This window comes from Sander lucioperca, chromosome 15 (assembly GCF_008315115.2).
Source record: "Sander lucioperca isolate FBNREF2018 chromosome 15, SLUC_FBN_1.2, whole genome shotgun sequence".
In the NCBI taxonomy this organism is placed as follows: domain Eukaryota; kingdom Metazoa; phylum Chordata; class Actinopteri; order Perciformes; family Percidae; genus Sander; species Sander lucioperca.
The window spans coordinates 23,978,942-24,004,140 of NC_050187.1; the positions used below are offsets into that span (position 1 = coordinate 23,978,942).

At 42.8% G+C, this 25,199-nt stretch overlaps 1 protein-coding gene across 50 annotated transcripts in view; it reads left to right on the plus strand.

Annotated features, from left to right (window-relative positions):
• LOC116055816 (ankyrin-3-like) overlaps positions 1-25,199 on the plus strand; it is a 135,125-nt gene that overhangs the window by 106,769 nt on the left and 3,157 nt on the right. For 25 of the 50 annotated variants that reach the window (XM_035992340.1, XM_035992342.1, XM_035992344.1 and 22 more), the window contains 20 exons: positions 327-551; positions 1,339-1,493; positions 1,828-2,039; positions 2,276-2,483; positions 2,821-2,917; positions 4,120-4,348; positions 4,508-4,633; positions 5,107-5,229; positions 5,764-5,790; positions 7,585-7,666; positions 8,931-14,744; positions 17,116-17,190; positions 17,634-17,765; positions 18,395-18,538; positions 20,927-22,382; positions 22,509-22,671; positions 23,025-23,102; positions 23,457-23,540; positions 23,670-23,776; positions 24,958-25,053. In XM_035992340.1, coding sequence (XP_035848233.1) covers positions 327-551; positions 1,339-1,493; positions 1,828-2,039; positions 2,276-2,483; positions 2,821-2,917; positions 4,120-4,348; positions 4,508-4,633; positions 5,107-5,229; positions 5,764-5,790; positions 7,585-7,666; positions 8,931-14,744; positions 17,116-17,190; positions 17,634-17,765; positions 18,395-18,538; positions 20,927-22,382; positions 22,509-22,671; positions 23,025-23,102; positions 23,457-23,540; positions 23,670-23,776; positions 24,958-25,053 — 9,633 coding nt within the window. Of the gene's footprint in view, positions 1-326; positions 552-1,338; positions 1,494-1,827; positions 2,040-2,275; positions 2,484-2,820; positions 2,918-4,119; positions 4,349-4,507; positions 4,634-5,106; positions 5,230-5,763; positions 5,791-7,584; positions 7,667-8,930; positions 16,179-17,115; positions 17,191-17,633; positions 17,766-18,394; positions 18,539-20,926; positions 22,383-22,508; positions 22,672-23,024; positions 23,103-23,456; positions 23,541-23,669; positions 23,784-24,957; positions 25,054-25,199 lie in introns of all 50 variants that reach the window. The other 25 variants (XM_035992329.1, XM_035992337.1, XM_035992324.1 and 22 more) reach the window with 10 other exon arrangements.

The following is a 25,199-nucleotide window of genomic DNA, read 5'->3' on the forward strand; positions in this document are numbered from 1 at the left end:
CCTCAGAAATGGAAACGGAAGTTTCTGCTACTTCATTCGCACCCTATTTAGTTTCAGACAGTGTTTAATGTTCTAAATTGAGGCAGGCGAAGGTGAGAGCTGCCACCTTTCAGAACTCAAAGCATCAGTTTTTTTTTTCTTCCTATCGTTTTGTCTCTTTCTCTATTTTTGTTGTTTTCTCTCTTTTCCTTACTTTGTTTGAGTGTACAGTGATCACAGCATGGGAATCGTCTTCCTCACTTGTGTCCATGGTATAGCTTCTGTCTATCTTTTTTTCTCTGTTTATGTCTTTTCCTCCTCTAACATTATTCCTTTTCACTATGCAGGTTCTTGGTCAGCTTCATGGTGGATGCCCGCGGTGGTTCCATGAGAGGCAGCCGCCACAATGGCATGCGCATCATCATACCTCCCAGGAAGTGCACGGCGCCCACGCGCATCACCTGCCGCCTGGCCAAAAGGCACAAGCTGGCATACCCCCCGCCCATGGTGGAGGGAGAGGGGCTGGTCAGCCGGCTGGTGGAGGTTGGACCCGCTGGGGCTCAGTTCCTCGGGTAGGACACTTGGGACTTTCTTTTTCCTTGTGTTGATGAGTTGCCGTTTTCAGCAGGCCAAGGGACAAATCAAAGGGGAATATCTACTTTAAATATCATGACTCACCGAATGGTTATAGTTTGCCAGTGCAGCTTATTAACCAGTAGGGCTGGGTATTCAAAATATTTCGATACCGATACCAATACCGTGACTTTGATACTGATTCCTAAACGATACTTTTTTGGATACCAATTTAATTAAACAAAACTGAAAACAAAATTGCCACATTACACATTACGGCACAAATCATTACTCCTCGACGCAGCGGCTGCGGGTTCGACCCTTTGCTGCATGTCATTTCCCCCTCTCTCTCCCCTTCCATGTCTTCAGCTGTCCTATAAAATAATACAAAATAAAAATAAAATAAAATAATTTCAGTTATTTTTCAGCTCCTACTGTGTGAGCCGTCTCTGTGTAATGTAGAGTTTTTTCTGCGTGTCTCTACGACGTGTAATGTTAAACGGCCAATCACAACCATTATTAGATCTTGGTAGAAGCATGCTCCATGCTTATTGGCTCTCTGACGCTGATGAGATTTACTCCTTAGGTATTGAAATTGGGTATTGAATGACGAGGCATTTTCCGATACTCCATACTTTTGATGCAATTCGGTCGGTGCCTAAAAAGTATTGAATTCGGTACCCAGCCCTATTAACCAGTAATTATTCTTAAAACTTCTAAGCTGCCGTAACGTTTGTGGTTTCATTTACTCATTTCCTCAGACTGTTTTATTGTATTCTCTTTTAGTCCTGTGATTGTGGAGATCCCTCATTTTGGGTCCATGCGGGGGAAAGAGAGGGAGCTGATTGTGTTGAGGAGTGACAATGGTGACACGTGGAAGGAGCACCAGTCTGACGCCCGACCAGAAGACCTCATTGAGCTGCTTAGTGGAATGGATGAAGGTAAAGGAAAGGTTATTCAGTGGGCTCTAACATTTACTAACAATAAATTGTACAAAGACAGCTTTTTTGTCCACAGTGAATGGATGAAGGTGAACTGAACCCCTTAGGAAAACCTATACTACATAACCCAGGGCTATATGTCAGCTGGTGACCTAGAAAACAGATTTTCACTCCATTTTTCAGTTTTATTCAGTCTGTTTAGCCTTTTTGTAGTGACACTGACCATGATGTCATACCTCAATAGTACCTAACATTTAAATGCATTTATAAAGTCAGAATTTGTATTTAGTGACCATTAAAATCACATTTCTGAAAGTAATATTTTCTGTCACAGAGCTGGACAGTCCTATTGAGTTGGAGAAGAAGCGCATTTGCCGCATCGTCACCAGCGATTTTCCTCAGTATTTTGCTGTGGTGTCGCGGATCAAGCAGGAGTCGAACCACATGGGCCCTGACGGAGGCTTGCTGTCCAGCAGCACCGTGCCCATGGTCCAGGCCTCATTCCCACAAGGGGCGCTCACCAAGAGGATCCGTGTTGGCCTGCAGGTACAACAGGACTCCTGGGATCAGCTCAAATTCAATCTGTTTCATGACTCAGCTTTTTTTCCACAAACACTGTACACTGACCTGTTGTTTATTTATACATGACCTATTTTTTGGTTACATATTTGATTCTTCCTCACATGCCCAGACTTTTTATTTTCATAGAAAGTTCAGGAAAAGTTTGACCGAACATTTCTCAAAGTTTAAACTTTTTTCTGTCTTCCTGTGTTTCTGTTTAGGCCCAGCCTGTGCCAGATGACATGGCGAGGGCAGTCCTTGGGAACAGAGCCACTTTCAGCCCCATCGTCACTGTAGAGCCCAGGAGGAGGAAGTTCCACAAGCCGATCACTATGACGATCCCTGTCCCACCTCGATCGGCAGAAGGCCATCCCAGTGGCCATCGAGGCGACTCTGCGCCCTGCCTGCGTCTGCTCTGCAGCATCACAGGCGAGTAGACCTGTAGATAACTAGAGCGTGACAATACTGTAACAGTACCTCTATCCAAAATGCTATTGCAGGCCTTGCTTGCAAGTAACAAAATGTGATATGTGACACCAGCCATAGTTGTTCATCCATTTATACATGAAACAGAGTTAGCAACTCAGAGTCACTATGAATTGAATAGCCATGGGCACATCAGGCCTACTTTGATGTCAAAAGCCACCGATCGATAGAGGGAAGATGAAAAGACCTGAGAAGATGAAAGGATGAAGATTACCAAAGCTAAGACACTGGCAAGGTTGGAAAGGCAGTGAGCTCATCTTTGGGCCCTTGTTTCATACAGGAGGGACGTCCCCTGCCCAGTGGGAGGACATCACAGGGACCACACCGCTGTCCTTTGTAACTGATTGCGTCTCCTTCACCACAAATGTGTCGGCCAGGTGAGACACACACACACATACTACTATATTTTTACAGTGTGCCATGTGTTGGATCACTAAAAAATCATTATAACTATTTTTCTCCTAAGCTGGGTAATATACATACTTATTTGCAGTTGTAGTAAAATATAGAATAGTTTTACAAAAACTTATAGTAAATTAAAATGGGCCCAACATTTTCCATTTGGATAAATAAAGCACTTTATTGCTCTATATGGCTCAGTGTTGTGTGCTCATAAAAAAAAAAAAAAATGTCATGAAGTGAAGTTTACTTTCTCTTATTCTTCTTGTAGAAATGAAGTGCATGTTGGTCCTATCTAGAGATGCGTTGATTAGGCGATCAAAATAAAGGTTTAAAATGTCACTGTTTTCTGACATTTTAATGAACCAAATGATTAACTCGATAATGAAAATAATAGTTAGCTGCAGCCTTGGTCCTACCACTCTGGAAGATACAACAAGTAAATCCATGCAAATTGAAATCGCTGCCAGAAGACATTTCAGTCAGCCTCAAACTGGTGACTGTGCAGTACCAGGAAGCAATGAGAAATTGGCAGTGAATCCTAAAATCTATCACAAGAGAAAAACTCAGATTACTGTCAGTTGAATCGACAGAAGTACATTTTTCCTGACTTCAGCGTCTAATTTTTCCCAATCATCTCTCTTTCACTACACACATAAGGAGAGCGAGTTCACCTCTTGTCTGACTCTACATGTTATTGGCTGACTTTAATTGAATTAATTAAGTGACCTGATTTTGAGGTTTTTGTCTCCTGATGCCCTCTTTAGTATTCAAACAGACAGTTTTCTCTGTGACCCTGTATACTAACAATGTTACACATCCTTACTACATTGTTGAGGCATGCTTTTAAACTGGCCTTAGCAAGTGAACTTTTTGGTTACAGTAGACAAAGTCATGAATTCTCATCCTAACTAGATTGGGATCATGTGGCGAGTGTGTAGCCTGATATTATGCCCTTTGGTGCTCTGTAATTAGATTACTGACCAGCTGTCATGTGTTTGTGTTGACCCTTCAGAGAAATAACCCAGCTCGTTTGATTTATTGCTTAAGATGGTCAATTACACTATTAGGCTGTAAGTCATCGTAATATTAGGCAAATTCTTCACTTGGCTGACTTCCAGATTTGTTATTTTCTTTTTTTTTGTGTTTTCCCCCCTCTCATCTCCTCTCTCCTCCACAGGTTCTGGCTCGCAGACTGTCACCAGATTCCTGAGACGGTGAGTCTAGCGTCTCAGTTATACCGGGAGCTGATCTGCGTGCCGTACCTGGCCAAGTTTGTGGTGTTCGCCAAGATGAACGACGCTGTTGAGGCTCGGCTGCGCTGCTTCTGCATGACAGACGACAAGGTGGACAAGACCCTTGAGCAGCAGGAGAACTTTGAGGAAGTGGCCCGGAGCAAAGATATTGAGGTGGAGTTGTGGGTTCATGTGGATAAAGAACAAATTGACAAATTAAAAAAAAGCATTATTATGTTATTGAAATGCAATTTACAGTTTGATCAACCAGGTCTCCGGAATGTGTTTAAGCTGTGTTTTTAAGCTTTATTTTTGGTCAATGAACTTCTGTAGGTTCTCGAGGGCAAGCCTATCCACGTGGATTGCTATGGCAACCTGTCCCCTCTCACCAAAAGTGGGCAGCAGCTGGTTTTTAACTTCTACTCCTTCAAGGAAAACAGACTTCCTTTCAACGTGAAGGTATAAAATGTATCCCTCCTATCACCCTCTCTCTCTGCTAGCATTTTCTGTTTATGTTGTTCACTCTGGTCTCCTTTGTAAATGTGCCTTGCTGATTAAAATATGTCAGAATTGTCAAGATTGAAGATGATTCAGATCATCATGTCAGATCTTCCTCTAATAGTTGGCTGATATTCATAGCAATAGCAATTTTCTTTTGCAGTGGATGTTGTCAGAGCTACACACTGTAACTAAATTTTTGTCCTAATCTTTTGGCATGCCGACGAATGATAAATTAAATACAATTTGCCTGTTAGATTCATACATTTACATACTGTATGACAATTTCCAAAATTAGGAATGTACAATGAATTTGGATAGAAAGAAATACAGAAAATTCTACTCCGGTAGTAAGGAAGAAAAGCTCCCACATTTTCCACCATTCTTTTCTTGAAATTATTTCTCATGATGCATCTCTTTGCTGTCCCCTACAGATCAGAGATATGGGCCAGGAGCCATGTGGACGCCTCTCCTTCCTGAGAGAGCCAAAATCCAGTAAAGGCCTTCCACAGACTGCCATATGCAATTTGAATATCACACTGCCAACCCACAAGAAGGTAGAATCACCATGTTTGAATACCTCATCCTTTTAGGCCATATCATATCATCTACATGTAAATGAAATTGAAATACAGAAAGTGATGTTGTCCTGACATCAAGAGGAACCATTGAAGTTAATTTGGTCTAGAAAGGATTGCCTGCTGCTTGTGTCTTTTATTAGTGTTAAAGCCTGTGCCAGTCATAAGACCCCACAACGTACACATGCAGCCGCACATGCACATCGTGCTTTGTTCTATTGCCTGGCTCAGTGTGGGTACATAAGAATTATGCAAAAAGACGACTCTTCTCATTTGTTTGTTTGTTGTGGTATTGATTGATCACAAGAAACTGAAATGATTTTGCTTTTGCTTTTGTTATTTTGCTGTTTATTTTGTATTAATCCCATAGATTATTTCTGATGCCTTTTGTTGTTTTTGCTGCTCCATTTTCATCCCCTGAATTTGATTTCCACCTTCCCGCTCACTATAACGCCCCTGCTCTCCACTGTGTCATCTCTCTCCTCTCCTGCAATGCATCTTGGAATACCACAGGATATGGAGTCTGATCCTGATGATGAGGTAAAACAGATTCTTCATCATCACATGGAACTGCTTCTTCTTTGTCGTCCTTTCTGTTGGCTTTACTGCAGATGCTGTAGTAAATATGCATATCGCAGATATTTTGTCTCTGTACAGTACCCTGGTGTGAAAGATGCTTCTGACTGCACGTTTTTTTACACAGCTACGTCATTGCTGAAGTGACCCCATGTAGTGCATGAGTGGAAATGGCAGTTGTTTTAATCAGCAAGGATTTAGTTATTGTCGTCTTCATCAAAAAGTGCAGTGGAGCCAATTGCTGTGCCACACCTCAGCTTGTTTTTCATCTCTATCTTCCTTTCCATACATGTCCAACAGGAAATCACCATGTCTCCATCCTTACTATTAACTCATAGGAAGTTTCACACGGACTATGGTACCTTTTGTCAGCTAAAGATGAAACCGTAACTCTTCTCTTTTGTCTACTTAGTCATGGTTTTGTTATATTTGGGGTTTCCCTTCTTTACCCTTGGCTTGTGTGTAACAGAGAAAACTAACTCTCAGCTAGATGCCACAACATTTATAGGAGATAAGACTGTTTTTGTGTTGAAGTACTTACACTATATGTAGTGACCAGCAGTGGTGGAATATCCTTTACTTAAATAAAAGTAAAAGCACTTATACAACAGTGTAGAAATACTCTTTTACAAGTAAAAGTCCTAAATTCAAACTCTTACTTAAGTAAAAGTACAAAAGTATTAGCATCAAAATATACTCAAAGTACCAAAAGTAAAAGTACATATGCAGAATGGCCCATTCAGAATACAATATATTATAATATTGGATTATAATAATAATAATTATTATTATTAATGTATTCATCACTTTAATGTTGCCGCTGGTAATGTTGGAGCTCATTTTAATTACTTTATATAATGCTGGGTAGTTTAATCTATAACAATACATTATCACTTATTAGTTGATTATATTTTGTATTAATAATCTGAATCTGTAAAGTAACTACAGCTGTCAGATAAATGTAGTGGAGTAAAAACTACAATATTTCCCTCTGAGATGTAGTGGAGTAGAAGTATAAAGTAGCAGAGAATAATAATAATCAAGTACAAGTACCTCAAAATTGTACTTAAGTACACTACTTGATTAAATGTACTTAGTTACATTCCACCACTGGTGATAATGTGTGATATTTTCTTCTACATAAATATATCAACCCACTTGGCAGACAGAATGTTGATATCAGACAATTCAGAACCCAGATTATTAGACCCAGACTAAGTTCAGGGACAGCATTTTTGAACGCTTAGCGCCAACATAAAAAATAGTATTCCAACAATAACTACACATTGCAACTACAGTATGATTACTGTATGGTGAAGGTTAGGCAACTTGGTTAACGATTGCAAAAAGTTTGGTTAAAAATACAACATTGATTGTCTGAGAAGAACAGAAAAACTTTGATCACTGGATCGAACTGGAAGTTGGATTTTGCCCGTGCTTACCTCTTACTGGAGTAGGCCATGCAGATAGAGCACATATTGTCCGTAGTTATGACATTGAGAAATGCAGTGAGTGAAGAGATGCAGGGAAACAGTCCATTACTCTCCAGAGGAGACACTACAGTACACCTGCAGTGCCTCCTTGTGCCAGTACTAACAGCATGTGCTGATTCACTAAAAACAGGACAGTATTCATGCACTGCAGTATCTTAGTTAACAAGCTAACATTATTATTTAGACCTAATTATGATAGATCAGAGTAACACTTCAACATATTTTTTATGTTAAAGCATCTTTTGTTCTTTTTTGTTTGTTTCAGACTGAAAAGCCAGAACGACGTCATACCTTTGCCTCCTTAGCTTTGCGTAAGCGCTACAGCTATTTGACCGACCCAGCAGCGAGTGAGTTTCCCATTTTTACTTATATTCAATTTTTAATTGATTTCAGATATTTATGTGATTTAAATTAGTTTTAGTGTCTAAAGGTCCCTTTATACAGTGTACATATTTTCTTTCATATACCCATAGTATAGAAAGAGATCTACCTGAAAAAACTTGTTCATTAATCATTTATTCTATTCACCTGACACATACTCTTTGATCATCTGTCATTCATCAAACATTTGCATGGTTTACTGTGTGTTACGCTTTGCTTACCCACCCCATGTTGACAAAAAGTCTCTCTGTTTCAACTGTTATGTTATTTTACATTTGTGGAAACACTGGGAACCAATGTCTGTCTCATCATTTATCATTTGAACAAAAAATGTTTTGATTCATGTTGAATAAAAATATTGTTTTGAATTGTTCTCATTCTTTTAGTGGCCATTTCACTCTTATTGGCTTTATGATTGTGTGCGGCTGCGTATTTTAGTGTGGTAACAGGTTGCACTTTACATTAACTTGATTTATGTTAGAGCAAGCATTTTAGGGGCAGATTTCATACTACACTTTTTTAGGAAGTTTTACAAATCCTGAGGTGTTGTCTGTGTTTTGTTTTATTATTCCAGCCTTGTTCATCCAATAAAGATTTAAAATATATTCATAGGTATGACTTGAGAAATGTTTTTTAAACTGGAAACAGAGACAATTCTAAATTACAGGGCATACTGGACAGGCATGAATGGCTGATTTACTGATTTACTTTTTGTGAAGTGCAACCTCATATTTTATTTTAAGTCATGACCGAACAAGTAAAGTGATATTTCTTTATTAATGGTATACACTTGTGGGGTCATCTCTGGCATTGAAAATTAACCAAATGAAAGGATAAAGACATGTCAATCAAACATGTACAGTAAAAGGCACTGATGCAAGGAGGCAAATAGCACATCAAAAGTCAATGGAATTGTATTTTTGGTTATGTCATTTTTTGTCAAGTCTACCATATGTCAAGCATTTTGTTCCTATACATGCTCTGTTCTTTATCGGATGTATTTTGTCATTACTCACTGATTTTAGACCATCATCTGTCATATCATCCTGGGTTTTTGAATAGGGGCCTTTTGTACATTTCATGTATAGAATTTTGTCTTTCTGCTGTGAATAATGCTGTTTCTGACTGACTCAAATTTCTCTTTCTGGTTTTTATGTTTTATTTCAAATTATTTTCTGTTACATTTTCTGTTTACTTCTTTATTGCTTTTGATTTAAATTATTGTTAAAGAAACAACTGATCGAAGCTCGCCGAGAACACAGCCTACTAGCTACCCTCACAAACCTGTCTTTTCAACGAGATCTTATCAGGCGTGGTCGCCTGTTCCTGTCGCCGTCCCTGGTCAAGCCAAGTCTGGGTTTGGCTCCCTCTCCAGTTCGTCATCCAACACGCCATCTGCCTCTCCATTAAAATCTGTCTGGTCCATCAACTCTGCCTCTCCCATAAAGACCAACATCCCCGGATCACCTGCCTCTTCTGTAAAGTCAGTTAGTGACATGGCCTCTCCCATCCGAACTTACAGAACCATCTCCTCTCCTATTAAAACTGTAGTCCAGCAAAACCAGTACCCAGTCCAGGTCAGCCATAGTCCCCTGGCGTCACCAGGTAAAAGTGCCCCAGATCCTATATCTATAAAAGGACTGGCAGCATTGTCTGCTAGGACCTCCCCTATAACTGTCTCTGGAGGAGGAAGCCCTCTTCTTGAGAGAACATCGATAAGCATGACCCCACCAACCTCTCCCAAATCTTCTCTGAGTATGTTCAGTTTACCCCTGCCATACAAGACCGTTATGGGGGGCTCTAGTGGCACAGCACCTTCCTCCTCTCCCATAAAAACAGTCCCTGGTCTCTCCTCTGTGCGTTCCTTTGCCCAGGATGTCACTGGCCCTGCAAGAAACCTGTTCTCCTCTCTTTCGTCACCACTTAAATCCAACACCCCTCCAAGCGCTGCAGCTCTGATCAATGGAACTGTGTCACCTACACAGTACCGCTCTTCATCCCCAACATCTCTTCTCACAAGCAGTCTTCAAGAGAGAATACAAGCAACCACCAATGCTGCGACTACAAGTGTCAATGCAGCCTTTGATGAGGTTGAAAAAACATTTAATTCTTGTTCTGCAGGCTATGGCACCTTGAAGTCCATGTCCTCTTCTGCATCCTCCTCATATCAGTCCATTAGGTCATCAGCTTCTAATTCCCTTTACGTCTCTCTAAGATCCCCTCCCAATGCCACGACTGCTGTAACATCTAGTACAATGACTGTTCCAGTGTACTCTGTTATTAATGTGCTGCCAGAGCCCCAGTTTAAAAAGTTACCTGAAGTGTCCAAGTCGGCTGCTGCCCTTCTGTCCCCACGAAAGACGGTGCCTGTCGAGGTGAATACTCAGATGCAGTCTTCCTTTGCCAGAACTCTTTCCCCCATCAAAGCCCCTCTTTTTTCTGCTGGTCTGAAATCAAACACCACATCACCACTGTCATCCAGCCAAGAGATTCTGAAGGATGTAGCCGAAATGAAAGAGGACTTGATACGAATGTCAGCCATTTTGCAGACAGACCCGAATTCCACAGCCAGTAAAGGATTTCAGTCTGACTCTTCCAAAGAGGTTAAGATAGAGGATGAGGAGCCATATAGGATTGTGGAGAAAGTAAAACAAGATTTGGTAAAAGTGAGCGAAATCCTTACTAAAGATGCTGTGAAGGATGGTAGGGTTTCCCTTAAAAGGGGTTCTTTGGATGACATACACTTCTCAAAAGTACAAGTTGAACAACCACCAAGCAACTGGAGCTATCCGCCAAGATATGAGACTGTGGTTCCTCAAGCTAAATCAAAAACAATACCAGATAGAGATTTCAATCTCTCCAAAGTGGTTGACTACCTGGCCAATGATGTTGGGAGCAGCTCTTTCTCCAAAATGCATGACACAAAGCCTAAAGCAGATGAGGGCAAGAGAGAAGGAGAAGGCAAGGAAAAGCAGAAACGTGTCCTAAAACCCACCATTGCCGTTCAGGAGCACAAGCTCAAAATGCCTCCAACAAACATGCGCTCTTCAGCTTCAGACAAAGAGCTCAGTAAAGTAGCAGATGCGCTTTTTGGAGCAGACACCGTGCTAGACTCCCCTGATGATATCTCGCATGAACAGGATAAAAGCCCCCTCTCAGACAGTGGCTTTGAGACCCGGAGTGAAAGGACACCCTCTGCTCCTCAGAGTGCAGAAGGCATGGGCCCCAAGGCCCTTTTCCAGGATATCCCAGTTCCCCCAATGATCACTGAGACTAGGACTGAGGTTGTTCATGTCATCAGGAGCTATGAGTCCCCAGAGGATAACAAACAACCTGCAATGGAGGATGCACATTCTGTCAGATACATTGATTCAGATTCTAAAGGGCATCAAGCTACATCAAGTCCAGATCAGAATAAATGCTATTCAATAAAAGTCAGCCCTGATGAGGATCCAATGGGAAAAGGGATGAGGGTAAAGGAGGAGACTCACATCACAACCACCACTAGGATGGTTTACCATAAACCACCTGGCAAAGAATCAGCATCGGAGAGGTGTGAGGAAACTATGTCGGTGCATGACATTATGAAGGCTTTTCAGTCAGGCAAGGACCCTTCTAGAGAGCTGGCTGGACTGTTTGAACACAAGTCGGGCAATGAGGAAACATCACAAAGAGTCCTCGAAGACATCAACTCCAAACCTAAGGTTGAAAGAATAATTGAGGTTCACATTGAAAAAGGCAATAAAACAGAACCAACAGAGGTCATCATCAGAGAGACAAAAAACCATGGAGAGAAGGAAATGTATTACTATCCAGGGAATAGACAGGAAGAGGAGGAGCCTGAGGAATCACTTCCAGTGTACCTTGACTCCCCCAGAATAAACACACCCATGTCACAAGAGGAAGACAGTCGCCCTAGTTCAGCCCAGCTCATGGCAGATGACTCTTACAAAACACTAAGGCTACTTAGCCAGCAATCTGTAGAGTACAATGAGGATGAATCATCAGAGCTTAGGGGAGAATCTTATAATTTTGCAGAGAAAATGCTACTCTCTGAGAAATTTGACCAGTCTCATTCTGACACAGAGGAATATCTGAGAGATAGGTCTCGCTTCCACTCACCAGACCGAAGCAGTCACAGTGAGGGTAGATCAGTTGGGCCAATGACAGAGTATGTCTTTAGGTCGTCAAGAAATGTGTTTGACAAATCTGGAAGAATGGCCAATGTTGATGATAACTTTGACAAATTGACACTGTTGCAGTATTCTTCTGAACCTGGTAGCCCAAAGCAATCAGTTTGGATGCGTGTGTCAGATGACACACAGAATAAGGACAGAGAACAGCTCATATATGAGGACAGAGTGGACAGGACTGTAAAGGAGGCAGAGGAAAAACTCAGTGAGGTATCTCAATTCTTTCGTGATAAAACAGAACAGCTCAACGATGAGCTCTCGTCTCCAGAGAAGAAATCTCGAAGACCAGACTTCAGAGAATCACGGTCAGGGCCAAGTTCTACACACAGTAGTCCAGAGAGGCCAGCTTATAGGAATGGGGGTAGTGGGGAAGAGTGGAGCAGAGAAAGGCTAAGAGACAGGTTCAGCTCCAGTGACAGGAAATGTGCCAGCTTGCCCAGCAGTCCAGAGAGAAGAGTGTTACTTCAGTATAGTGATTCAGACTCAAGAAAACAAGGTGATGCTAAATTACAGGGAAGCACAGGTGAAAGCCCTAAACCATTTCAAATGTCATCCTCCAAAGTCAGTGCAGTGAGGCTAAAGTTTGAGCAAGAGGCTCAAAGGCAAGATAGGAGTCATCAGGGTGGCCACAATTCAAATCCTCCTATCAGGAAGCTCCAGGAAAGTAAGCTACCTGTGTATCAGGTGTTTGCTGGTCCAAACCTTCCAAAAACACCCGACAGTCCAGGAAACCAGAGGAGATGTCTTGATGGTGAATCAAATAAGTTCTCACCCAAGCACGAGACCAGTGGAAAAGATCAGGAAGAGAAAAAGTTATTTAAAACATGGGAGAGCCAAGATTACGGGAACTATAAACCCCAATCTCCCAAACTATCTCAGTCTTTAATCCATGATTCTATTAAAGATGGCAATAATAGTGATTCCCAAAGACAAGAAACCACAAAGAAAATAATCTACACAGAATTTGTTGTGCGAGAAAGTCCAAATAGCAATGATAGTCTAAAAAAAAACTCGGAATCACAAATTCCTGTAAGAAAGCCATCTAATTTCTCTGAAAATCACAAATCCACTACTTTAAAATTAGATGCCTCTGTTGAACCACATGAGAGGGCGGGGTCTCATATACCTACTTTAGCTAGAAATCGGTTACACAGTAGCTCTGAATCCAACAAATCTACTCGAGGATCATCACTAGGAAAATCCACAGACTCATCAGACGGTAGCCTTTCAAATGTAGTGTGTAACGGTGTTGATAGTGACCAAGCAGAGTATTTGGATGAAGTAACTCCTGTAGTTGTCACAGAGGGTTTCAAAGATATTAAACCCTTACCTGTGTATGTTAGCATCCAAGTAGGAAAGCAGTATGAGCAAGAAACAGCCTCGGGGCAGCTGGGAACGTACAAAAAGATAGTAAGCCATGAGAGTAGGACAGTGCATGAGACTAGGGGTGCATTTTACACTGTCAAGCAAAATCGGTCTCCATCTCCTCAAGGAAGTCCAGAAGATGACACTCTAGAACAAGTGACTTTCATGGACGGCTCTGGGAAAAGTCCTGTTACCCCTGAGACCCCCAGCTCAGAGGAAGTGAGTCTGGCCTCAAGAACACCAGACTCGGTGATAGGCTTCATGCCTGGCATGCCAAGCCCTATCCCAGAGGAGTCTGAGGAGGAAGACGGGAAGACCTTTATCTACAAGGAGCCCTCAAGGGAAAAATCTAAGCCAGCTTTCTCAGAGAATCACAGTAGAAAACAGGATGCAGAGAGACAGAAGTCAAAGGAGAGAAGAGTGGCTTATATAGAGTTTCCACCTCCTCCTCCTTTAGAGGCAGAGCAGTCCGACCCTGAGAAAAGGGGGTCGTGTGCTTCTTCTGAGGCAGAGACAGAGATGATGGAGGTGAACCTCCAAGAGGAACATGATAGGCACCTCTTAGCCGAGCCCATCATCAGGGTGCAGCCTCCATCCCCTATTCCCCCGGGAGCTGATAACAGCGACTCCAGTGATGATGAGTCTGTCTTCCATCCCATCCCTGTCAAAAAGTACACCTTCAAAATGAAAGAGGAGGGAGAGAAACACCTGAAACCCAAAGAATCAAAGAAAAACAGAGATAATGAGTCTGAGATCAATGGTGTTGTAAAGGAGGAGGATGCTGACTTGGAACAAAATGGCAATGACCAGTCAATCACTGACTGCTCCATAGCATCCACTGCTGAATTCTCCCATGACACAGATGCTACTGAAGTAGACTCTTTAGATGGGTATGACCTCCAGGATGAGGATGATGGACTGAGCGAAGACCCTAAAACATCTAGTCTGTCCAATGATGGAAAAACAACTGACCGCTCATTTAGTCAGTCCAAGCTTGAAGTGATAGAGGAAGAGAAATGTGAGGAAGGGGGGGATAATGGAAAGATTAAAACCAAGACATCTTCAGCCAGTGGAGACGAAAAAGATTATACCCTTGAAGGAAGACATCCAGATAGGCAGACCTTTGCAGAAAACTACTTTGGCTACCAACTTGAAGAGGAGCTGAATTCAACCTTTAAAACTGTTGCCACCAAAGGCCTAGACTTTGACCCCTGGTCCACCAAAGGGGGTGACAATGATGGAGTTTTTGAGTCCAAAACAAAAGATGAGGACCCCAAGCCCTTTGGTTTATCGGTGGAGGACAAATCACAGGCTACAACACCTGACACAACCCCCGCTCGAACACCGACTGATGAGAGCACACCGACTAGTGAGCCTAACCCCTTCCCTTTCCACGAAGGGAAGATGTTTGAGATGACCCGCAGTGGTGCTATTGACATGAGCAAGCGGGACTTTGTTGAAGAGAGGCTTCAGTTTTTCCAGATTGGTGAGCATTCCTCTGACCCTAAAACAGGGGAAAAGGGGAGAGGGGGCAAGATCCTGGGGGTAATTTCCTCTCAGTCAGGGGAGAGGGCCACTGTAGATGGCAAGGTTATAGATACTACCACAGACAGCAGCACAACACCAGCAGCAACAACAACTGCAAAATGCAGCACTGCACAGCCTGGCAGTGACACTGGCTATACTGATGCCCCCACCTGTGAAGCCATAGCTGAGACTGCCTCCTCATGCACAATCACAGCCTCTAAGGTTGATCCCAAATTACGCACTCCTATTAAGATGGGCATAGCTGCCTCTATAACTGTGAAAAAAGACTCGGGGGATCTCACCGATTATAAAGCTGAGATGTCAGAAGGTCAGATGGTGCCAGAATACATCAGTTTAGAGGGTCAGTGTACAGATAGCCAGTCCAGCATACACACTGAGCCCAAGTTAGAGAAAAGAGATTACCCTACTGAAAACTGCAACAACAACAATAACCTTGAGTCCTCCAGTGTTCAGGCCAACTACATTCAATGTGGTAGTGTGGTGTTTAATTTGCAGTCCTCCTCTGAGCCCACTCTTCAAAAAGCTAGCAGGATAGAAACACTGTGTTGTAGGGATTTGGAAGAGAGAGTGGAAGTACACCGCAGTCAAGAACAGGAGCAGAACACTGAAACCATTAAAGAAAGTGAAGTGAAGCAGCCCAAGTCAAGGCTTCCAGTTAAAGCATCAGGGTGGTCATTTCATACGCAGGGAACAGCCATAGGCAAACAGAAGCCCAAACAAGCAGTGATGGTTGAGGTCAGAAAAAGAGGAGAGCCAGCCATAGCCAAAGTAGAACCCAGGTCTAGAATACCAATCAAGGATATTAAAAAGAGCAGCCCTGCTGCCACAGCTATCTCACTTGTTTCAGTTCGGGTTACCTCACAGCCAACAAGAGCATTGGACACAGGGAGAGCAGCCATACAGTTGCCCTCAAGGCTACCACTGAAAGACAGGCATCCGGTCAGCAATGTCACAATTGAGGGATCATGTAGACAGGACAGACAGGAGAACCATAGTGAGGTTTGTAAGCGCACCATCGAATACTTTAAAGGCATTAGCGGGGAGACGCTAAAGTTGGTGGACCGCCTGTCAGACGAGGAGAAAAAGACGCAGACAGAGCAGTCGGAGGAAGACAGCACCTCCCGGAGCACCTCTCTGTCGGACGCCTCCCAGCCTTCCCAGCCCTCCCAGCCCTCCCAGCCCTCCCGCTCATCCAGGTCTGGTAGAGGTTCGAGGGCTGAGGCCGGGGCCGCGTCCGTAAGGGCAAAGGTGGCGACGACGGACAGGGCCTCCGGCAGTGAGAGGAGCAGGAGGAGTAGGCGGACTGGTGGGAAGGAGGGCAGTCAGGGACTCACAGGGTCTCGAACGCCTCCCATCGCGGAGATCAAGCCTAGTTTGTAAAACTTTCACACTATGTTTAAAATACATCTATATATATTTATATATTTCACTTTTAGTTGCATGACATCGTTGTGATCGTTTAATGGATTGACTGGAATGCCTGTGGCGTGTTTACATATTCTCTTTAGAACAGTAGCTGTCATTTAAATTTATTTTTTGTCATTGATGTACTGTGTACTGTATTGTCCTTGTTGCAAGATTCTCTTTTCTCTGTTCCCCTCTTTCAACCTTTTTAAACCTCCATATAGTAGATTTAGCATGCCAGTAGTAGTGACTGGTCCACTGGCACAACCAGTCCCTTTTTTAACAACTCCCTGGTCGGTCTGTCTGTCTGTCTGTTTGTCTGTCTGTCTCTCTGTCTGTCTGTCTGTGCAGGGTGGCTACCAAGTTATTGTAGTAGTTTGTTCTTATATAATTGTTTATGCTATCAATTGTCATTTAAACTAACTAGTGTTGGCAAAGAACACACAAAAGCGTCTTTGCATGTTGACATTTTAGATTCTGACATAGACCTTTCCGCCCTAGATTTGTAGAACAATGACTTTGTTGTTGAGAGTCATGTTATGCTTTGTTTTGTGTGGTTCTCATGACAGTTACTGCCTGCCTAGAGGATACATACCACAAACAGTCACAGAAAACCACTTACTCTATGAACATATTTAAGTTGCCCATAATGTCTCTAATGTGAAATATCCTTTTCTTGCCATCCTGGGGAAATAATTGAACCTATATTACAGCGATATGACACTAACATCCTAACCATTGTAATATAAATATTTTTGACACAATCTTGATTAATGGTGTTAATTGTGATGAATAAGTGGCCAGAAAAGGAAAATTATTTACATGTTTATTTTTGGATTACATTAGTGTATAGGAGGAGAAGAATGTGAATGGTATTGATGAGTGATTGTCCTCTATCTTCCCAGGTCCCCAGAGTCCTTGTGAGCGAACAGATTTGCGCATGGCTATCGTTGCAGATCACCTGGGACTCAGTTGGACAGGTGAGAAACATTCTGCATTGTATCTTTTTCGCTCTCTTAAGGCAGTTTTACAGTTGCCGTAGCCGAGCTCGTGTGTGCCAATGTGATGTCAAAATGACGTAGATCTCGCTGGTGTGCCAGAATTTTGAGTGTGCGACGGGGGGCAAGGTGGAGAGTGGGGATGTGTCCTTGACCAACTGCCACTTTGCTCGTTTGAAAGCCATGATGATGACCCCACGTTTTAATCCCCTTCTATCTAACTTTTTCTTTGGCCCTATCAGTCTCAAACGTGTTATTTACTGCCATCTTCTGGCTAACTGAGTCAATTATAAAGAATCTATGCTGTTTTTTTATTTGACATTTTGAAATACAAATATCTGCAGCCTGTGTGTTTGCACTGTGAATTAAGTGACTGTACATTAAAGTTTGAATATTTATGAGCTGCTATCTGTGTCCCATCACAGAGTTGGCTCGGGAGATGAACTTCACAGTGGATGAGATCAACCACGTCAGACTAGAGAACCCCAACTCTCTGACAGCACAAAGCTTCATGCTACTTAAGAAATGGGTCAGTCGGGAAGGAAAGAACGCCACAAGTAAGACTATTTTTGTATCTGAAAATCATACTTTTCTGTCTCCTCTCTTTGTATCGCTTTCTCTCTCTTTTCAGTCTTTCTGTCTTGATTTATGGCTAAAAAGTTAATCAGTGGCCAGGTTAGTTCAGTTGGTAGAGCAGGCGCACATATATAGAGGTTTACTTCTCGACACAGCAGGTTCGACTCCGATCTGCGGCCCTTTGCTGCATGTCATTCCCCTTCTCTCTCCCCTTTCATGTCTTCATCTGTCCTGTGGAATTAAAGGCCTAAAATGCCCAAAACAAAACAAAAAACAAGTTCATCAACTTGAGAAGTCCGATTTCTAATGCTAGTTCACTAAATTAAGGGTTTTTTCACAAGTGTCTGTAGTCCATCTTACCTTACCTGTCTGTCTTCCTGTCTATCCTGCTCACTCCCTTTCTGTCTGACTTTTCATCTATCTAACCTGTCATCTGTTCAGAAATCCTCATGTACCAATCCGGGCAAAATGCTTACATTTAGAACAGGCTTATTGTGTTTATTGCACCATCCCAACATTGGAATAAGCAGTTTAACTCAAATTTATAAACATTGTTTAATCTTTTTTCAGGTGACTCGTTACATTTTTTTTGTCTTCCTTTTTTCCACAGCGGATGCCTTAACTTCAGTGCTGACCAAAGTCAATCGGATGGATATTGTGACTTTACTGGAGGGCCCAATATTTGACTATGGTAACATTTCAGGCACGAGATGTTTTGCCGATGATAACGCTGTTTTCCGGGATCAGGCTGATGGTAAAGTTTAGCTCTGTCTAGCTGACCTCTTACCTCTCCCTGCTACCTTTTTTTGTTGTGCAAAAGCATGGATCACATATGTATAGTCCTGGTGCAGAGTTTTAGAGAAGCTGGATTTTGTTTGGACAACTGGCTCCTAATGTTCCCCAAATGCATTTCTGAATTCCATGCTTTATAGTTTACTTGCCATAGAAATGATAATGGTATTTTTCTTTACATTTCAATCCTTCTCGCTCTTCAATTTATTAAATTATAGCCATGTTTTAATGGCACTTTAACACTTGCACTGATTTTAATTGGCTTCTGTTGAATTAACCAGCATTTGTATTTAAATCAGGTCTTGCTCAGGGTGTATACGCCTCTACTCCTCTACAAATCACAACAGGGTATCCAGTGGTCACAAATGAGCAATATCCACTATAAAAATCCCATTCTAAGTGCATGCTGCGTACTACGTACTGCTTTAAATGCGTTTTCAATTATGTCTGACTTGAGTAAAAATAACCCTGTAGAGTCTGATTTTCTCTATTCATTTAGTTTAGCTCTCCTAGTTCTCCTCCAGTTCCTCTAAGCCTTCCTTGGATAGATGAGAGAATCTCTTCCTCTGTGAAACCAGAATGCCTCCTCCTCCTCCTCCTCCTGTCCTGCCTCCCATCACCTTCCCACAGCAGTATTTACTGCTGATGACAGCACATAACAGCTCTTAACTAATAAAGAGTCATGTGTTGCCCTCTCCTCACATGCCTCCTCCTCCACACATCCTTGAGTCATGTTATTCATTCATTGTCTTATTGTGCAAGCATGTTTCACATTAAACAATCTTTTCCCTCTTCCTCCATTTCATGTTTTGTTTCTTTTTTCTCTTTTGCGTACGTCTTGCCTTATTCCTTTTCTGTAGTTTGCATGATTATCCCCTTAACTCCCAGAAGTACTCAAGCTGCCTTCACCCTGCAGACACCCATCCCCTTCTTTCCAACCCCAACTCCCCCACCCACTCCCCTAACACCCACTGCAGAACTTCCCTTTTCCCGACGCCGCTCTCCGAGTTATGAGTCCTCCATTTCACTCAAAGACTTGGCACCTCCAGCGCTATTTAAACTGCCACAATTCAACTTCCTCTCCTCTCCTTCCCCATGCCTCATCCCTCAGTACCCCCCTGCTGACCCTCGTCAATCTGCTGACTTGCCTTTGTCGCCCGACCCGTCCTCCACGATCCCCCTTATCACCTCACCTTTACCTCCCTCGCCTGTTGCTAACTCTCCTTCACCCATTCCTTCTTTAGTTCCGTCTGTCCTGTCTTCACCCTCATCTGTCCCAAACTCCCCCACACTCACCACACCAGCTCCAAACCCTTCACAAGCTGAACCAAACACCCCCTCTCTCACATTATCCAGATCTTGCTCTGACCTGTCCTGTCATACCTCCGAAACTGCAACCACACCCGCCATCCTCACCCTTGTACCCTCCTCTATTGCCCCTAACCTATCTGAATCCCTCATTATACCTGTTTCTCCCATCCCCTTCTCGCCTTTAGACAGGGCCTTACCTTCTGTCACCGCGTCTCCATGCAATGATCCTTTTGTAACCCAGCTGGCCGCCTCCTCTCGCCATTGTCCTAGCCCCAGTCCTTCCTCCCCTCCTCTCTGCTCCCTGTCTCCCTGTCCTGCTTGCCAGTGTACTTGTCCGCCCTCCATCCCCCCACCTCCAACTCAAACCCGCATAGACCCTTCCACAGTGGAAATATTCATTTAGCATGCTCTATCCTTTATCTTGTTCCTTCTCCTCCCCTATTTCTTCTTACATCTCTCATCTGTCAACTGTCTCATGTGAGCATGTAACAAAACACCCTGGCAAAAATTCATATCTTACACTAAATGACCTCTGACGCTACATGATTAATATATATTAATATATATTATGGCCTTATGGCACTAATGTGTCTCACTTTTAAGTCTTACCTCACTACAACTTTTGAATGAACACTCACTGAAAATCAAACAACTATTGATAAAAATGACATTGCTTTTATGATCACTATCAATTTGAATATACTTGTTTATATATCTTTACTATTTTATTATTTTTATTTGTGTTGAATATGGCATTTTCAAACATATACATTAAAATGTATTGTATGTATTTATTACATTTTAGTGCATACGTTTGATATCAGTTTATCATACTGTACTGCCATAGCTTCTGACATATCACCACCTCAGCTAGTGGTTGTCTGGATACATGCTTTACACTTCAGCCTCTGTGCCATCGTCCATGTCACACGGTGTATGTGTTAGGGTGTGTGTGTTTTTCTGTGGGTTATATTCCTTCGTGGCTTCGTGGCATGCTTCGGTGTGTATGTCTCTACATTTGTCATCCTGTGACCTACAGATTATCAGAGCATTCTAGCAGAGCTGCAGTCCCCCGCCACACTGCACTCCAACCCCCACTTCTTGGAGCCTGAACTCCCCGTCACCCCCAACCCTTCCCTTGCCCACCACCAGCTCCACCATTACCCAGAACCAGACACCCCTTTGCTGGCTGACTCCCAGCCTCAGCCCCTGCCCTGGAGCCCAGAGATAGAGCCAGGTAGCGGAGAGCCGGACAGCCCCCCTAGGAGCCCCCCCAGACCCTGTGAGCTCGCCCTGTCCGTCCCAGTATTTGTACTCCCTGATCCTGTTCCTCCCAAGGTCAGAAAGCCCCACATCGCTCTGAACGACCAGCTGCTTTCGAGCGAGGAGGAGGACAGGCCTTGTCAAGAAATGGAGCTGAGCCACAAGCCCAAGTCACACTCCCTCCCTGCGATGTGTGAGTTAGACATTGACATGGTTAACTCCACATCTTCCCCTTCACTCTCATCAGTATCATCAATAACCCCTTCATCACCCGACAGAGCACAAATTGGAGCTGGAGGAGTCCAGATGGGTTTACAGGAGGATATATGTTTAAAAGGAGGTGAAATGGAAGTGACAGAAGACATAGAGAAGTTTGTTGAGATGGTTGCAGCAGAGTTAGCAGAGGGAAATGGATTTGTGGAAAAGTGGGTAGAGCAGGACTTGATTAAAAATGTGGAAAGAAAATGTGAGATGATAACAAAAGATAGGTCTACGCTGGCAGAGGAGAATAAGATTTTGGTTGAACAGAAGGAGGGGTCTGCAGAGGAAGAACAACATGTGAGAAATGATGGGAATAAGGGGGCAGCCTGCAAGGTGGAAGAGGTGAGAGATGTGCAGAATCTGTCAGAAGAACAGCATAATCTGATGCATGAAGTGGAAAAAGGTTGTACCACAATAGAAGCAGAGGCTGTCAAAGAGGGCATTGCTGAAACAGCTGAGGTTCAAAAATGTAAAGGGGGCAGTGAGGAAAGGGTCTCTCAGAGTGACAGAGTGGATGACACAAATGGACAACTGCAGTTGAAAGATGAAGAAGGGTTGTGTGGCAATGAAAGAGATATTTACGGGACATCAGAAGGAGACCAGGCAGCCGAGGACCAAGCCATAGCTCCCCTCTCCCCTCAGGCCTGGGTTGAGGCACTTGGGGAACGTCAGCCCAGTGAGTCTGAATCCAACGAGGAAGAGGAGGAGGGAAACAGAGAGAAAGAAATCAAAGAAGAGGCATTAGGATCTCTGTTGGAGGAGGAGGTGGAGAAAGAAGAAGGCTCAGAGGAGAAGGAGGAGGACGAAGAGATGACCGAGGCCAGTGTTCAGGAGATTCTTGGTCAGGTTGAACGGGCAGAAAAAGAAGTGTGTTCACTTTCAGGTTGGCACAGTGATTCATCCAGCGTCAATGTGGAACCACCAACGCCAGGCCGCAGTGTCAGCTCAGACCTGCTCGACAGGCGGGAAAGGTAAAAGTATTATACAACTCTAGGCTTCAAACAGAATCCCTCCCAGAATGACAACCTGAATTTGAAATCTACTGCTTCTTCACGTTATCCTGCTGCAATCCTTATTTTGTGTTTCTTACCCAACAGCCAAGAAAACATTAGTGACTCCATCACATCCTCGTCTAGGGGCGAATCAGGGAGGTCCCGACAGAACGGCAACAACTCAAAGCACTCACCTCAGGACCGCTCATCGGAATCATCAAATGGCAGAAAGGAAGAGGGAGCACTCGTATCGGAGAAAAAAGTCCAGGTAATGTGACAAGCAATAATAATAACTAATCATATAAAAATACGTCGTTGTAACAGCGTCGAATATAATCCTCTTTATTTTCTGTAGCTACTAAAGCACTATATTTTATTGTGATTTTGTTATTGCAGGAGACATGCCGAAACCTATTGTATAAGTTGTGCTTAAGAAACATAAACTTCAGTGTTTTATTCCAGGTTCCTCTTTTTTGATATACGGTGGCATTGACGTACATGAAGGACATCAACTAAATGTCTGAACTAACTAATTCCTTTGCCTATACATCATGTGCATCTTTCCCCTCCTGACTCCTTCGATGTGTTTGTGTAATGACCTTATAATACCTTTATCGGCAGCGGGTTAGTGTAGATTCCGGTTCAGAGGAAGAACAGACTGTAACTACCAGAATCTTCAGACGCCGTCTCATTTTAAAGGTACACCGAAAGCCTGCAGCAGAAGCTCGGCTGAGCCTTGGTTTGGTTTGTTTAGACCGGTCAGTCTGGTGTGCATTGTAGTGGCTTGGTGTACTGATAGTTGTACTCTCTTTGTGTGTTCATATGTGTGATATGTTGTGATAGCCATGTTTGTGTACATGACTATTGAACCTGTCATAGTTAATGGTGTTTACATTGGCTGGTTGAAAACAAACGTAGTGCTCAGTCTCTATCTGACATGGAAGTTCTGTCTTGAGGTGTTGTTTTGGTGTGTGGTGATGGTGAAGAGTTGTTTTATCATGTTTTTAGCCATTTCTGAGCTTTTATTCATGCGCTAACCACTAACGCTTGCAGGGAGAACAAGCAAAGAATATCCCAGGCGAGTCTGTGACCGAGGAACACTATATGGACCACGATGGTAACCTCGTCAGTAGAAAAGTAATGTATAACTTAATTTTCATTTTTCAGCTCTGAAATAAAAACCTAATTCAGGGAGAGTTTGTTTTTATAAAAGCAGACAAAATCAGGTTTTTTCTTCCTTTGTCGACATCCTTCTGCCTCGGGCAGGTAATCAGGAAGGTTATTCGGCGGATATCTACTCCCACACCAGAAAACCAAGGAGGTGACAGTTGGCAGCAAGACCTTCAGCACAGTCCCGCTCTGCAGGAAGACGGGTCAGAGGTTGGCACGCAGAGACCTTTACACTGTGTTACTCGGTTCAAAGTCTAATCTAAATGACATGCCTGGATCAGTAGTTAGGAGAACATAATTGGTGTGAGGTTAACAGCTAATGCAAACATGAGGCCTAAAGCTGCACCAGACAATACGTTAGGTTACGTTATGTTAACAAACATTAAAAACAAAGATTTAACAGCCTAAATCACAAAGTGGGGCTGTAACAAAAAAGACCGATTGGAAATATGTCATGTTGACTTAACACAAAAATGAATATAAAATGCTACAAAGAAAAATATTTCACTTACTGTGAGCTGCATATAGCTTCACTGAAGTGCAGATACAGAATAAATATACTGTGACATGCATGTGAATAAAATACTTTTCCTAACTTTAAAGCTTTTTCAGAGGAATGTTAAGAGGGAAATCGGGGTTAAAGAGGTTGAAATACTGTCTCCAAGACAGCTGTGTTTATTGATACCACATGTGATTTTTAGGCATTGAAGTCCTCAATTTTACATCACACTGCTGTTTGAGTGCAGCTTTAAGTCAAACAATAAAGTCAAAAAGAGGACCAGTTATATTTGATCATGTTTTCCTCCAGTGGTGCAGGTGAATTTTTGATTAACACTGCATAAACTGTTTTGGGATAACTGTCCTCATTCTCTCTTCTGGGCACAAACACACACAAAACCCCATATATGCGGCCATTTTAAGTGCATTCTTGCATGTTGTGTTCTGACACTGTGTGGTGTCTATTGTGTTTGCATAACAAAGGGGATGCTGACTATGCTCAGGAGCATAGTCAGCATCCCCTTTGTTGTGTGATTTTAATGGTCTTTTAAAATGTTTAACCGATTAGTCAACAGTATGACTAATGAGTGCCGTGACTCTGCTGTGAAAATACAATCTGCCTCTTTTGGTTCTTCTGCCTCCTCCATAATAATATAACTTCTCTTCTTCCAGGTGTCTGGTTGCTGTGTGGTTTGGGTCCTAATAATAGTCCTAACCATTAAGCTACTACTAACATTTGCTAGTTTCAGATTGCTTTGTGGAGTTTTGCTTTCTCTTTTGTGTCAATTTTCTGTTTCAGGTTTGTGTGTTGGGTTGTTTTTCCTCCAATCAGAAGATAAGAATTCCACATCTCAACTATATTTCTGTGTGTGCTTGTGTTTTCTAGCAAGGAGAAGGGTCAAGAAATAGCAGGCGAAAGGATGACAGAAGATCAGGGGATAAAAAGCTCCATTCATAGGGATGCTTGTGCTCTTCCAGCCAGGTACAGCAGTTTACTGTCTTTCACTGTAACACAATCAGCATAGTATGTATCTGTACATTATTGTCCTCTTAATCTCTTTATGCTGCATTCATGCCATGCTCCACTACTACAATTTCCCAATGTGAGAGTTCTCTTCTTTAATACAT